General features: G+C 61.5%; 3 protein-coding genes across 5 annotated transcripts; 2 read left to right on the top strand and 1 right to left on the bottom strand.

Annotated features, from left to right (window-relative positions):
• Window positions 1–19: 19 nt before the first annotated feature.
• On the top strand, window positions 20–1,913 carry ANKRD39 (ankyrin repeat domain 39). Its single transcript, XM_072357110.1, has 4 exons — window positions 20–776; window positions 880–983; window positions 1,072–1,275; window positions 1,384–1,913. Exons 1-4 carry the CDS (start codon window positions 131–133, stop codon window positions 1,519–1,521), a joined length of 1,092 nt encoding a protein of 363 aa, XP_072213211.1. The 5' UTR covers window positions 20–130; the 3' UTR covers window positions 1,522–1,913.
• Window positions 1,914–2,078: 165 nt separating this feature from the next.
• On the bottom strand, window positions 2,079–7,469 carry CNNM4 (cyclin and CBS domain divalent metal cation transport mediator 4). 2 transcript variants are annotated; one of them, XM_072357049.1, is made up of 7 exons: window positions 5,978–7,469; window positions 4,508–4,651; window positions 4,287–4,427; window positions 3,692–3,861; window positions 3,469–3,568; window positions 3,188–3,360; window positions 2,079–2,830 (listed from the first exon to the last, which is right to left on the bottom strand). In XM_072357049.1, the coding sequence occupies exons 1-7, from the start codon at window positions 7,416–7,418 to the stop codon at window positions 2,636–2,638; spliced, it is 2,364 nt and encodes a 787-aa protein (XP_072213150.1). In that variant the 5' UTR covers window positions 7,419–7,469; the 3' UTR covers window positions 2,079–2,635. The 2 variants fall into 2 exon arrangements, with proteins under 2 accessions (XP_072213150.1, XP_072213149.1); XM_072357048.1 differs by having other exon boundaries at window positions 2,083–2,830; window positions 4,287–4,430.
• A 221-nt stretch (window positions 7,470–7,690) lies between these two features.
• LMAN2L (lectin, mannose binding 2 like) lies at window positions 7,691–13,381 on the top strand. Of its 2 annotated transcripts, XM_072357202.1 has the most exons (9): window positions 7,691–7,830; window positions 7,922–8,040; window positions 8,716–8,833; window positions 9,008–9,090; window positions 10,075–10,107; window positions 10,492–10,653; window positions 10,729–10,843; window positions 11,868–11,987; window positions 12,125–13,381. In XM_072357202.1, exons 1-9 carry the CDS (start codon window positions 7,704–7,706, stop codon window positions 12,265–12,267), a joined length of 1,020 nt encoding a protein of 339 aa, XP_072213303.1. In that variant the 5' UTR covers window positions 7,691–7,703; the 3' UTR covers window positions 12,268–13,381. The 2 variants fall into 2 exon arrangements, with proteins under 2 accessions (XP_072213303.1, XP_072213304.1); XM_072357203.1 differs by lacking the exon at window positions 10,075–10,107.
• Window positions 13,382–13,652: the final 271 nt, after the last annotated feature.

Genomic DNA, 13,652 nt, shown 5'->3' with positions numbered 1-13,652 from the left:
ACGGGAAGACCGGAAACGGCCTCGGGGTCCCGGCTGGGCCGTGGGAAGCGGGGCGGGGGGATTCCCGAGGGGGGGGGGGGAGGCGCTCAGCGTGGGCAGCGCTGCGGGGCGGGGAGGGGCTGCGGGGCGCATGCGCCAAGGCGATAGGGGGACCCTCGGCTCCTCTCGGTCCCACTCGGCTCCCTTCGTTTCTCTTCGACCCCCTCAGGCTCCCTCGGCTCCTTTCGGTTCTTTTCGTTCTCTCTCGGCTCCTTTCGGCTCATCCCGTTCTCTCTCGGCTCCATTCGGTTCATCCCGTTCTCTCTCGGCTCCTTCCGGTTTATCACGTTCCCTCTCGGCTCCATTCGGCTCATCCCGTTCTCTCTCGGCTCCTTTCGGTTCACTCCGTTCTCTCTCGGCTCCTTTCGGTTCACTCCGTTCTCTCTCGGCTCCATTCGGTTCATCCCGTTCTCTCTCGGCTCCTTTCGGCTCATCCCGTTCTCTCTCGGCTCCTTTCGGCTCCTCCCGTTCTCTCTCGGCTCCTTTCGGTTCACTCCGTTCTCTCTCGGCTCCTTTCGGTTCACTCCGTTCTCTCTCGGCTCCTTCCGGTTCATCCCGTTCTCTCTCGGCTCCTTTCGTCTCCCCCTCGACTCCTCCCGTTCCCGTTCGGCCCATCCCGGTTCTCCCATCCCCGCTGATGGCGGCGGCTCGGCGCTCCCCTCCCTCTCGGTGCTGCCCGTCGCGGCCGGCGGTGCCCAGCGTGCACCAGAGCCTGACCGAGATGGACTTCGAGCGGGGTGCGCGCCTCGGGGCGGGGGGGAAGCGGGGAGCACCGGGAAGAACGTGCGGGGAGCCCCGGTACCGCGTCCTGCCCCCGCTCTGACCTCCCGCCGCCCGCAGGGATCTGGGCAGCGGCGCGGGACGGGGACGAGCATCGCGTGCTGCAGCTGCTGGAGCGGCGCGGGGAGCCCAGCCAGCCCGATGCGGCGGGATACACCGCGCTGGTACGGGGGGGGTAACGGGAGGGCAACGGGGTAACGGGAGGCGGAGATCCCCGTTAAGATCCCCGTTAAGATCCGCGCCGCCCCGCAGCACTACGCCAGCCGTAACGGGCACGTGTCGGTGTGCCGCCTGCTGCTGCAGCACGGAGCGAACTGCGACGCCCGCACGCCCGGCGGGGCCACCGCGTTACACCGGGCATGTTACTGCGGACACGTGGCCGTAGCGCGGCTCCTGCTGGCACACGGCGCTGACCCCGCCGCCGCCGACGGGGACGGTCGTACCAGCCTCCATAAGGTGCGTGTCGTGGCGGCGACGGGTCGGTCCGGTCCCGGTCGGTCGGTCCCGGTCGGTCCGGTCGGTCCCGGTTGGTCCGGTCCCTCTTACCGGGTCTCACTCCCGCAGGCGGCGGAGCGCGGCCACCGGGAGCTCTGCGTCCTCCTGCTGCAGAACAGCCCCGCGTTGCTGGCGGCTCGCGATGCTAAAGGACGGCGGCCCCGGGATACGGCCCAGCCCGGAGTGTGGGACCTGCTGGAGGGTTAAAGGGGGGAGAGAACAACACAGCAAAGCGTGGGGCTCAACGATGCCACCGGCCCGTTATCACCACCCCGTTATCATCCCCTCGTTATCACCGCCCCGTTATCACCGCCCCTTTATCAGCACCCCGTTATCAGCGCCCCGTTATCACCGCCCCTTTTCCGCCCCCCCCCCGAAGGCTCCAAACGACCCCCAAAGATAAAGACTTTTATTCACCCAACATCAAATCAAATCAAGTTCCTTAATCCGTTTCCACAGCGTTGAGGGGGGGGGGTTGCAAAGAGCCCCCAACCCCCCAATATACAAATCAAACCTGATGCGAAAATAAATACAGATTCTTGAGCTGGGGGGGGTTTGTTGCATAGAGGAAGATTGAATAAAAAAAGGGTTTTTTTGTTGTTTTTTTTCTCACCGTGATTCGTTATTATTAATTACTATTATTATTATTATTATTATTCCCAGCGTCTCCCCACGCCCTGATCGTCGCGATGTGATTAATGACATTAATCCCCCCCCCCCCCCCCCATCCCCCCCCCCAATAACTTAATGGCGGCGGTCAGCGGGGGATTGTGCTTTGTGAGGGTGGGGAGCAGTGATGGGGGGGGGGGGGGTCCCGCTTTGGGAGGTACCCCCCTATGGAGGGGGCTGCCCCCCCCCCGCCGTCCTTTGGTCGCTAGCTGTGTGCCCCCCCGAGCCCCCACCCCGGGGCTGCGGCACTCCCTGAGTCACATCGACACCCCCGTCCTCCTCCGCTTCCATCATCCATAGTGGGGAGGGGGCGGCTGGGGAGGTGGAAATGGGGGTTTGGGGGGGGGGGGAAGGGGGAAGGAAAGATGGCGGCGGCGGGTGGGCCTTTATGCAGGAGGAGGCCCGGCCTGCGGGACCTGAACTCCCTGAGCTGCACCGAGCGGAGGCTTCAGCCACACGGGGGGACCCTCCGGCTCCGCGTCCTGCCGGCCCCAGCAGCAGCACCGGGCCGCCCCTCCGCCATCATGGCCGTTCCCTCCATCATGGCGGTTCCCTCCATCATGGCGGTTCCCTCCATCATGGCCGCTCCTATCGGAACCGTATGCGGAGCGCATCCCCGCGGCTCCCAGCGCGTCCCCGTCCCGCGGGAGGCTCAGATGGAGTTCTCGATGGGGCCGTGGGTGCTGCGGCGGCACAGGCAGTTCCTCTCATTCAACAGGCTGGTGGTTTCATCCGCCGGCTCCGTTTTCTCCGGCACGTCGGGTTTGGGAGCTCCGCTGTCCGGGGATTGGGGACAACTGTCCATGCGGGACGTGGTCAGGCCGTTCTGGTATTCCTGCCGCGTGATCTGAGCCAAAGCAAAGCCATCATCAGGTGTGTGTGTCAGCACAACATGGCGGGCGGCCCAACATGGCGGGCAGCACAACATGGCGGCTGTCCCAACATGGCGGCCATTCCGACATGGCGGGCGACCCAACATGGCGAATGTCCCAACATGGCGGGCTGCCCAACATGGCGGATGTCCCAACATGGCGGCCGTCCCAACATGGCGGGCATTCCAACATGGCGGGCATCCCAACATGGCGGCCGTCCCAACATGGCGTCCATCCCAACATGGCTGCTGTCCCAACATGGCGGCCGTCCCAACATGGCGGGCGACCCAACATGGCGGCCATCCCAACATGGCGGCCCCATAAGGCCTCACCTTAACGAACTGCAGGTCGCTGAGCGCGCGGACACTGAAGTCGGCCACGTATGGAGCCACGGAGCTGAGCTGGTTGTTGCTGCCGCCGACGGGGGATGAAATGGAGTCGGAGCGTTCGTGGCAAAGCGAGGCCGAGCGGTTGAGGCCGCTGACGTGGGATGGGGAGCGGGTCTCTGTGGGATGGGGATGGGATCAGCAACGTATGAGGGGCTGCTCGGGTCCCTTTGCTGCTCCCAGTTGGATAAGGGGAAGAGAGCAGGATGGAGCCCTGCGGTGCTCACCCGATACAGGAGGCGGGCTGATGGCCATCACCCCATAGTAGGAGAAGGCTCCTGCTTCAAACTTCATGCACTCCTTGCCAGCCTCCACCTCCACCTTGCCCTGCAATGGAAACACAACATCAGGCTCCATCCTGCAGCATTGGGGTGGGTGGAAGGAGCTGACCCCATTTGGTGATGGGTGTCACACTGATGGGACCCAAGGGACGCTGCCGCCCATCGGTACCTGCAGGATGAGGATGAAGTAGTCGGCCGCCTTGTTCTTGGTGTAGAGGAAGTGATGCGGGGATTTCTTGTTCTCCTCGTCGAACTTCAGCTCCTGGATGACGTCCGAGTATTTGAGCAGCCGGAGCAGGATCTTCTCGGAGATGAAGTTGGGTGTGAAGAGCGTCACCTCTGAGAGCGAGACAGGACGGGCTCAGAGCTGTGGGCCGGGTCCGGCACCTCCTGCAGCCTCATAGGGGATCATTCAGGTCCCCAGCTCTGCCTGCAGGGTCAGCATGTGGGCAGGACCTTCCTGCTGGGCAAAGCTAAGCCTCATTCTTAAGGACAGATGGGGAGAGCGGGGTGTCACGGTCACAGCCCCACACCCCCAGGTCTCCCATGCTCCTTCTATGGCACTTCCACATCCCATGGATCCTCCTGGCAGGACGAGGCCACTGTCCCCACATTCCCCTTCTGCGAGGACACAGGGCCAAGCAGGGCCCCCCCCTGTCATCAAGCAGGATAACAGCAGTGCAGGGAACAACAAAACCTCCCTGATTTCTCAGCTATAGAGCAACGAGAACAGAACCCTTATGGCTCCAGGAACCAAAACTCACCCGTGGAGAGGAAGCGGTGAGCAGCCAGCAGCAGCTGCGGGGAGACCTTCACCTTCTGCTCATTGACGGGGTCCTTGAAGGCTGAGAAATCCCTCTTGCCTTTCTGGTTGCCCGTCCTCTTCTTGCTGCGGTTCTCATCGGCTGCTATTGGAGTGACAGGGCAGCAGGTGGCACCCGGCTCTCACATTAAGGGGACGCGGGGCTGAACCCCTCACACCTACCAAACGCATCCGACTCGTCCAGGATCTCCGACTTGATGATCTCCTCGATGACGTCCTCCAGCGTCACCAGCCCCAGCACCTCGTAGAAGGGATCCCCCTCGCCCTCGTTGTTCACCTTCTGCACTATGGCCAGGTGGGACTTCCCTGCAGACAGACAGGGCGGACGTCAGACAGACACGCTCCAGTGCGTGCACACAGCGTGTGCTCAGCCCTACCACACTCCCTGCACAGGGACAATAAGGATGTTACGAGCTGAACCAGCCCTGGGCTGGGCGCTCCTGCTTTAATGACAGCAATCAAGGGCAGAGGTGCCCGCAGGACGAGGGAAGGGCTCGGCCAGAGGGATGCAGCCAAAGGGGATGGGAGCTGCAAGGACCCGGCTCGTGTCACCTGCACCCACATAGGAGCAGCCCCGCTGAGTCACCGCGCTGTTCCTCCCTATGGGTGGATGGGAGCAAAGGGCAGAGATCCCACCCACCCCATTGAGGCCCCATGAACCCCAAAAGCCCAGCGCTGAATCCAGGTGGAAGCTGGATCGTCCCCTTCTGCAACGCAGGGTTTGGGGACCAAGCAAAAGTGAAGCACCACATCCGTGCCCTGTGCTCACACCAAGAGCAGCAGACGATGGGGATGGGCAGGGAATGCGGTGCCAAGTCCCCATTTGTGACCCAGCAGCAAACGGCAGCGCCGGCCATCGAGGCTTTGTGATCAAATCCTTTAATGAGGATTCATAGGAGGGAAAGGCAGCACCAGCAGCTGGGCCGGCTCCAGCTCCAGCAATGGGATGGCAGAACGCAGCCCTGCTCCCTCTGCTTGGGTGCTGGGAAAGGGGGGGAGCTGAGCTGCCATCGAGTGTGATAATATCTTGGGGTGCAGGAGAACGTGAGCATGGAGGGGAGGCAGGGACTGAGCAAAGCCTGCAGGCTCTTACCCTGAAGGATCAGCCTGATCTGCTAAATCCTGCCCCAAGCTGCAGGAGGAAGTGCCGGATCCCCTAAATCCCAGCACGAAGCACAGGCCCCGTAGCCCTAAACGTCCCCATTGGCAGCAGGATGCAGCCGGGAGCTTAACGGGAGCTGGGAAGCAGCGGGGTCACCGGGCACAGTGGGGTCCCAGGCTGGTTCACAGCCCCCCAGCACAACCTGGGGGCTTGTGGGGCCAGTGGGAAGCCAGCAGAGCCTGGAGGAGGGAGCCAAAGCGAGTCAGGGAGCCGTGCAACTCCCCAGCAGCATTTCAAGGGCCTCCAGGGCAAGTAATTAAAACCAAAGAGCACGTAAACACCCTCCCAGTGCTTCCAGGGTGAGAGCCGAGCTGAGGGTGGGACAGCTCTGCCACCTCAATGCTGCCTATAGGGTAACAGAGCCACCCCCCATCCCCATAGAGCCCCATAGAGCCCCATAGGGTCCCATACCAGCCATGCAGCCCGAGTTTGGCCGAGGGAAAAGCAGAGCCCCCCCCAGCTCCTCTCACCCTTCTTGAACTCCTCCAGCATGGCGTCCAGCTTGGTGTCGTGGAACACAACGTGCACGGGGTGGTTGTAGAACTTGGTGATGGTCTTGAGGGGGGTGCAGTCGTCGGGGTCGACGAAGGCCAAGTCCTTGACGTAGAGGATGTCCATGATGTTGGAACGCTCCTCCTCGTAGACGGGGATGCGGGTGAAGCCGCTCTCCATGATCTCCGACATGGTGTTGAAGTCCAGGATGGCGTCGCTGTTGATCATGAAGCAGTTCTGCAGGGGGGTCATCACATCCTCCACCGTTTTGGTGCGCAGCTCCAGAGCCCCTTGGATCATGTTGAGCTCCTCCCTCACCAAGTCGTTATAAGGCTCCGTCACCTTCAGCATCTCCACCAGCTTCTCCCTGTTGTACACGGTGCCGATCTCCTGGCCCAGGATGAAATCCAACAACTTGCTGATGGGATACGAGAGGGGAAACGTCACCAGCATGAAGAACTTGGTGACCACGATGGTGTTGGCTCCCACGGCCAGGCCGTGCCGCGAGCAAAGCGCCTGGGGCACGATCTCCCCGAAGATGACGATGCCGATGGTGGACGTCACCACGGCGCCGATGCCGGAGCCGATGAGGTCGTCCAGGAGGATGGTGAGGGTGGTGTTGACCAACACGTTGCCCAAGAGCAACGAGCACAGCAGGTAGTTCCCTTTCCTTCGGATGGGTTCGATCTTCCTGGCGTAGCGTTTCTCTTTCTCGGTGCCGCAGTTCTGCACGATGCGCAGCTCCATGGGGTCCAACGCCATCAAACCCAAATTGAGCCCGCTGAAAATCCCCGACAGGACCAACAGCCCCACGATCAGAATCACCTGCAGCCAAAGGGGCAACAAGGATTTCTTCTCCTCCACCACCACGATGCGCCCGTCGGCTCCTCGGTGCGGCAGCCAAGGCAGGCCGGGCCGGCGCTGCGTGCACAGCACGTACGTCTTGGCCTGTTCGTCCTTCCGTAGGGGTTGTACCCGAACCCGGAGCAACGCCGACGTGTCCTCGGATCCCCCCGGTTCGCCCCCCGCGGGTTCGGAGCCCACCAGGCCCTGCACCACCAGGTCCTGCGAGCGCTCCGGGCACGTCCCGTTGGCCGTGGAGTCGTTACCGGCCGGGCGCAGCTCCGCGAAGGCCACTCGCTGCCCGGTGCCCGGTCCCAGCCCTAAGCCGTAGAGGCGGAGCAGCAGCTCGCTGCCCTCCGTCACGCGGATCGGGCCTCGCGTGGGGGCCGCCGGTTTGGTGCTCTCCTCCAGCCTCATGCCCAGGATCACGCTGTCCCCGCCGCCCACCGCGCTGCCGCCGGGGAGGGCGAGGAGCAGGAGGAGGGGGGGGAGGAGCGGAGGCGGCGACGCTGCCGAACCGCGGCTGGTCCCAACGCTGCCGGTACCGCCGCGCCGCCGCCCGCCGCCCGCCGCCATGTTGGTGGCTCGCGGCCGCCGCCGCCAGGCCACGCCCCCTTCCCGCCGGGAGAAGCCACGCCCCCTCCGGTTTTCCACGCCCACCAGGGGGCGGGGCGGTGTTAAAAGGAGCCGGAAGTGTCTTTTAATTGGAGCCCCCACCTGACAGACGCGCCGTGCAGCGAACCGCCCGTCGGTATCGCGCGGCGGTGCAGCGAGCCGACCAATGGCCTCGCGGGACTGGGAGGCGGGCCGAGCGGGCTGACCAATGGGCTCGCGGGGTTGGGGGGGGGAGGAGGAGGCAAGATGGCGGCGGGCCGGTGGCGGGCCGGGCTGGCGCTGCTGGCCGTGGCGCTGGGGCTGGGCGGGCCGCGGGCCGAGCAGATGGAGGAGCACCTGAAGAGGGAACATTCGCTGTCCAAACCGTACCAGGGTGAGGAGGGGAGCGGGGGGGGGGAGGGCAGCCGGTAGCCCCGGGTCGGTGCCTCGAGGTTCGGTACCGACCGCCGGTGTGGGCCCGACAGGAGTGGGGTCGGCCAGCGCGGGGCTGTGGGAGCTGCAGGGCAACGCCATAGTGATGGCGCAGTACATCCGCCTCACGCCCGACGTGCAGAGCAAGTGGGGAGCCGTGTGGAACCGCGTGGTGAGCGATGGGGGGGGAGGGAGGGTGGGGGGTATGGGGGGAGATGGGATGGGATGGGGGGGATGGGGGGGAGAAAGGGGTTAAATGAGGGGTTGGGGGGTCGTGGGGTATAGTGGAGGTCGTGGGGTGTAGGGGGGGTCGTGGGATATAGGGGGGGTCGTGGGGTATAGGGGGGGTCGTGGGGTGTAGGGGGGGTCGTGGGGTACGGGGGGGTCGTGGGATATAGGGGGGGGTCGTGGGATATAGGGGGGGTCGTGGGGTATGGGGAGCTCGTGGGATATAGAGGGGCTCGTGGGGTATAGGGGGCTCGTGGGGTATGGGGGGGTCGTGGGATACATGGGGGGGGGTCGTGGGATGTAGTGGGGGTCGTGGGATACAGGGGGGGTCGTGGGGTATGGAGGGGGTGGCAGGGATGTGGGTGTCTGCACTTTGGGGGGGGGAGGTAGAGAAATAGGGTCAGGTATTGGAGTGGATCTGGGCTGGGTTCAGAGCTGGAAAGTTGGGGTGTGGGGCAGCACTGGGATGTGGGGATTTAGGGGTAAAATGGAGCCCTGAGTGGTGTCAGGGAACGTGGGCTGCGCTGGGGAGGCTTGAGGTGCGCGGAGTCGGGATGGGGTTGGAGAAATGGGTTGAAAAGAAGAGCTTTGGGGATTGAGGGCTCGTTCCTCCTCACAGCCGTGTTACCTCCGCGACTGGGAGATGCAGGTGCACTTCAAAATCCACGGGCAAGGCAAGAAGAACCTGAACGGCGATGGCTTTGCCATCTGGTACACCAAAGACCGCATGCAGCAAGGTAAAAGCTGCTGGAGGAAGGTCCTGCCTGCAGGGAGGGCTGTTGGGGTCACCTCTTTGGGGACACGTAGCTGTCAGAGCGGCTCCTGCTCTGTGTTCTCCTTTGGATCCCACTAGGGACCTGCAGGGCCTTTGTCTCCCTGCTGTCCTTCATGCTGGCTGTCTTTCCCTGCAGGGCCTGTCTTTGGAAGCAAGGATAACTTCCTGGGCCTGGGGGTGTTTGTGGACACCTACCCCAACGAGGAGAAGCAGCAGGAGGTGAGATGGGGGGTGATGTGCACAATGGGCAGCTCGGCACCGAGCTCAACTTGCAGCCAGCGAGGTGTGAGCTTTTTGGATCTGAAACTGGAGGCCAATTGGCTGCCAGCAGGGATCACTCAGCTTGCCTTGCCTTCTTCTCCTCTCTGCGTGGTTGGTTTCTTTCTCGCGAGGCAATCAGTGAGCAGATTTGTTGTCAACTTCAGCCAGAAAAAGCAGGAGAAAACAAAAGGGTCAGCACCACTGTGTGGTGGGCTGCCGTGCTTTTGGAAGGCTGCAGGCCAGCAGCAGCTGGGGGGAAGCACGTACAGGCTTCATAGAGCTGTGTGTGCTGGGGCTGCTTTCTGGAGGGGGCACAGCATGCTGCACTGCGCTGCTCTGTCTCAAGACCTTTGTGCTCCTGCTGTGTCTGCTTTTTGTTTGGGGCTCTTTGGTGTTAAACCTGACCTCCCCATCCCTGCTATTGTTGTCGCTCCTTTGCAATTTCTCCTACCACACAGATGCTGTTTTAACCCCCACAGCTGCTAACAGCTGCCCTCATTCCTCTCTGCGGACCCCATAGGATACACGGGCACTGCTGCTATGCCTGACCTTGCAGCTGCTGCACAAACCTTGAGCAACCACCAGCTTTGTTCAAACATTATTGGCAGGTTCCTCCAGCCTGGGGTGGACTTTGTGCTCGTAGCAAAGCCTTGATGAGATCTGACCAAAGCCTGTGGTGTTCCTGGTGCTGTGCAGGGATTGGTGTGGTTTTGGTCCTGCAGATGTGCGTGGCTGTGGCTGTTTCTTTAGCCCACCAGCTGCATCCTACCTGTGTGCCCCCAGGTTTGGTACCCAGCAGCTGAACCCCCCCCCACCTCTGCCTTTAGCCCTCACTGAGCTGTGCACGGAGGTTTCCCAGGTTGCAGTTTCATGCTAAACTCTGGTCTGTGACCATTTTGCTTCTGTGCTCTTTCTTGCTTTGCGATAACCCTGGACTCACAGGCTCAGAAGAGGAGGTACAGCCCAGGAAATCAGGTACTTGCTCTTGCTGACCTACCCATTTCCGAGCTGCTTGGTCTCACTTTGTCCTCTTGGTAAGGGAATTCCCTTGCTGGAGCTGCAGACATCCCTGTGTGAGCAGGGAGCAAGCAGGAGAACTTTCTCTTCTATCCTAACTAGCCAAGGTGAGGGGCTGACCAGGGATTGTGCTTTTGGGGGACGCATAGCTGGGGTGATGGAGCCTGGGGTCAATAGGATCACAGTGATAGGATAACCCTGAGCAGGGACTGACCCGCAGTGATCTCAGCTCCTGGTTCCAACTGGGGCCACCCAAAACTCAGACAGCATCTCCGGACCCTACAGGCGCACTGTGATGTTGGGGCAGAGCTGGGAGCTGAGTTGATCTTTTTCCTCCCACAGCGTGTTTTCCCCTACATCTCTGCCATGGTGAACAACGGCTCCCTCACCTACGACCACGACCGGGACGGCAGACCCACGGAGCTGGGGGGCTGCACAGCCATGGTGCGCAACCTCAACCACGACACCTTCCTGGTCATCCGCTACGTCAAGAGGAGGCTGACGGTGAGTGCTGCTTGCTGGGGGCTTTTTAGGTAGCTGTGTTGATATCCAGTGCTACCAAAGCCTCTTTGCTTCCAGGTGCTGATTGATATTGATGGGAAGCAGGAGTGGAGGGACTGTATTGATGTGCCAGGCGTGCGCCTGCCCCGTGGGTACTACTTTGGGACCTCCTCTGTCACCGGAGACCTCTCAGGTATTGCTGGGTGGCTCTGAGCGGATCTTGTGCAGCTTTGGGTGCCTGGAGGTGCAGCTGGGGGCTTACAAAGCGCTTGAGGACCTTTCCCTGCTTGAGGGAACTTTGTTTTTCATCTTGGGGAGCTCAGATCCGGGTCTGGGTGTGCTGTGCAGCTCAGGCAGCTTTCCTTCAGCTCCCTCTGCCATCAGATGAGGCTGGCGGTGACCTGCAGGCAGTGATGTACAATACCTGGTCTGTACCATCAGGGCTCAACCTGCAGTGATGGGCAGAGCCTGATCACTGCTGAGGTTAAAACGCTGCTCTGGAGATGCTGAGATCAGAGGTGCTGTCTGTGCTGTTAGAGCAGCTGCAGTTTGCTCTTTGCATTTCCTAACCCAAGGGCAGCGGTGCTGCGTGGGCTGATGGAAGCGGTGCTTTGCAGGAGCTGAAGCTCTTCACCTTTCTCTGCTTCCCCCTCTTCTCTTGCAGCGCTGCTTGGGCTGCTGTGAGGCCTGGAGTTATCCAGCTCTGCCTCTCTGGGCAGGTTTTAAGCCTGATTTGAGTTGTGCCCTATGAAAACACACTGGTTGGTGTCTGGGCCCATTGTTTGGCTCCAACAAAAGTTCCTTTTCTTTCTCAGATCTCTGCCTAATGCCCCGGGAGCTGGCAGGCTGGCCTGGAGCACTCCTGTTGTCCCACTAATAACACCTCGGTCACGAGCAAAGGAAATAGGGTCATGTGAGGCTGATTCTAACCCTGCTTTTGGGGTGGGGGGGGGAGGTGAATGTTTTTGAGTCAGATGATGGCCCAGTCCCCGGGCTGTTGTTTCTTGGTTTAAGGAGCTTAAAGGTTCCTGTTGGAGGTTTAGGAAGGGCATAGAACCTGCCCTGAGAGGTGAGTTGTCCCACTGGGAGGGGACAGCCGGCATCGTGTGGCTGTTACCTGAGTGACGACATCCCGCAGTGTCACCAGCGCTGCTCACATCTCTGTCTGGGCCCTTTTTGGTGGGTGACACCTCAGGGTTCATCCGCTCTGCTTGCAGACAACCACGACATCATCTCTCTGAAGCTGTACCAGCTGACAGTGGAGCGGACACCGGAGGAGGAGCGTCGGGACAAGGAGGTTTACCTGCCTGTGGTGGACAACCTCAAGCTGCCAGGAAGTAAGTGGGCACAAAGGGTGGCATCTCACCAGCAAAGCAGCTGAGCTCCATTGCAAATCACATTGCTTTGGTCAGGATGAGGACCACGAGCTGCTGAGCAGCCAATGAGGTCTCACAGCTGTTCCTCTCCCCTGCAGTGGAGGCACCGCTGGAGCCCATGAGCGGGCTGGCTCTCTTCTTAATTGTCTTCTTCTCCCTGGTGGCCATCGTCTTCGCCATCGTTATCGGAGTCATAGTGTACAACAAGTGGCAGGAGCAGAGCCGGAAGCATTTCTATTGATGCATTTTGGCCCCTGACAGCTGCAGTGTGATGGGCTGCCTGATGGCAGCACCCCAAGGGCCACAGCAGGGGGCGGCTGTTGTTTGTCACTGGGCTCCAGGACTCCCCCAGTGCCAGAGGGGACCCACGTTGTGCTGGGGGTGGAGCTGCTGCGTCCCCCTGCTGGGAGCTGGGCTCTGGGAGCTGCTGGGTGGCTCACAAGGCAGTGGGCAGCGCTTTGGAGGTCACCTCTTTGGTTGTGAAGGTCCCAGCTCTTGATTTCCTTGCCAGCTTCCTGCAATAACCCCTTCGCAGCAGTTTCGTTTCCAGGAGGGCTCTTTTTACCAAGCTTGTGCTGCTTCCATCACCCACCTCAGACCCTCTTTAAAGACTCTCTTGCTTTTTCTTCGCACCTCGTGTCCCCCTCGAGCCTCTCTACAACCCCTCCGTCCCATTCACCCCCAGCCTTGGGTGCTTTGAGGACACGCTGTTTCCCCCCCCCAACCCCAGGCAGGGTTTAATACCCCGCTCTCCCTTCTCGGTCCCTTATTGCTGCTGCCCTGGGGCTCAGCTCTGCCCCTGTCCGGCATGCTGTGCCCCCACGCACCCCCCACACCGCCTGCATGTCTTTGCTTTGCCACCCAGGAACAGCTGAACCACAGGGGGGGGCCTCAGAGCCGCAGCCCTCGCTGCCTTCCAGGGAGTCCTGGTTTCTTCCTACCTCAGTGACTGCTTGTGTCAGTGACTCCTCGCTGTGTTTCTCTTATGGGAAGGAGCAGCACAAACCACCTTCGCCCCAGGGACTGCGTTGGGCTCCTGCTGGCCTCTCTCATGGGTGATGGGGTGCGCAGGGGGCACAGCTGGATGGCAGCCCTCTGCTGGTGGGTGCTGTGGGGCAGGGCTGGGAGCTGCGTTGTGGCCCAGGATGGCTCCCAGTGCCTGGGGAACGGTGCCTTGTGGGCAGGATGTTTGGATAGGGGTGGCTGGAAGCTTCTTAGTATGGAGCCTGGAAGGGGGGGGCTGCTCTGTGATGTTTGGCCTCTGTTTGTTTTGCCTGAGAGCCAGGAGTGAAAAAGCTTTCACCTCTTCCCAGCTGTGACATGTCTTGGAATAAATGTTGGTGTGTGTGTATGTGGCTCTGCTGCCTTCCTCATCCCCAGCCCCCTCCTCATCCCCAGCCCCTTCTTCATCTCCAGCCCCCTCCTCACCCCCAGCCCCCTCCTCATTCCTCAGCCCCCTCCTCATTCCTCAGCCCCCTCCTCACCCCCAGCCCCCTGCTGGCACAGCTCACAGAGCACCCCACCTCACCCGTCTCACTTCTGATTTAATACAGGGGATGATGTGGCTGCCTGGCATCCCCTCGGAGCTCCGTGTCCCATCCATATCCCACCCCTGGCTGCAGGCTG

The sequence above is a fragment of the Excalfactoria chinensis genome, chromosome 25, assembly GCF_039878825.1.
Source record: "Excalfactoria chinensis isolate bCotChi1 chromosome 25, bCotChi1.hap2, whole genome shotgun sequence".
NCBI classification, from domain to species: Eukaryota; Metazoa; Chordata; class Aves; order Galliformes; family Phasianidae; genus Excalfactoria; species Excalfactoria chinensis.
Note: the sequence above shows the minus strand (reverse complement) of the source record. Positions and strands in the feature narration are given on the sequence as shown.

Excerpts from the sequence above, each read along its gene's own strand:
- ANKRD39 (XM_072357110.1), top strand. The coding sequence starts at position 131 with ATGCGCCAAGGCGATAGGGGGACCCTCGGCTCCTCTCGGTCCCACTCG. Across the intron at positions 777-879 it reads CGAGATGGACTTCGAGCGGG|GGATCTGGGCAGCGGCGCGG; the intron begins GTGCGCGCCTCG and ends CGCCGCCCGCAG. Across the intron at positions 1,276-1,383 it reads GTCGTACCAGCCTCCATAAG|GCGGCGGAGCGCGGCCACCG; the intron begins GTGCGTGTCGTG and ends TCACTCCCGCAG.
- CNNM4 (XM_072357048.1), bottom strand. The coding sequence starts at position 7,418 with ATGGCGGCGGGCGGCGGGCGGCGGCGCGGCGGTACCGGCAGCGTTGGG. Across the intron at positions 4,431-4,507 it reads GGACGAGTCGGATGCGTTTG|CAGCCGATGAGAACCGCAGC; the intron begins GTAGGTGTGAGG and ends TCACTCCAATAG. Across the intron at positions 2,831-3,187 it reads GCGACCTGCAGTTCGTTAAG|ATCACGCGGCAGGAATACCA; the intron begins GTGAGGCCTTAT and ends GCTTTGGCTCAG.
- LMAN2L (XM_072357202.1), top strand. The coding sequence starts at position 7,704 with ATGGCGGCGGGCCGGTGGCGGGCCGGGCTGGCGCTGCTGGCCGTGGCG. Across the intron at positions 8,041-8,715 it reads GAGCCGTGTGGAACCGCGTG|CCGTGTTACCTCCGCGACTG; the intron begins GTGAGCGATGGG and ends TCCTCCTCACAG. Across the intron at positions 10,108-10,491 it reads GGTACAGCCCAGGAAATCAG|CGTGTTTTCCCCTACATCTC; the intron begins GTACTTGCTCTT and ends TTCCTCCCACAG.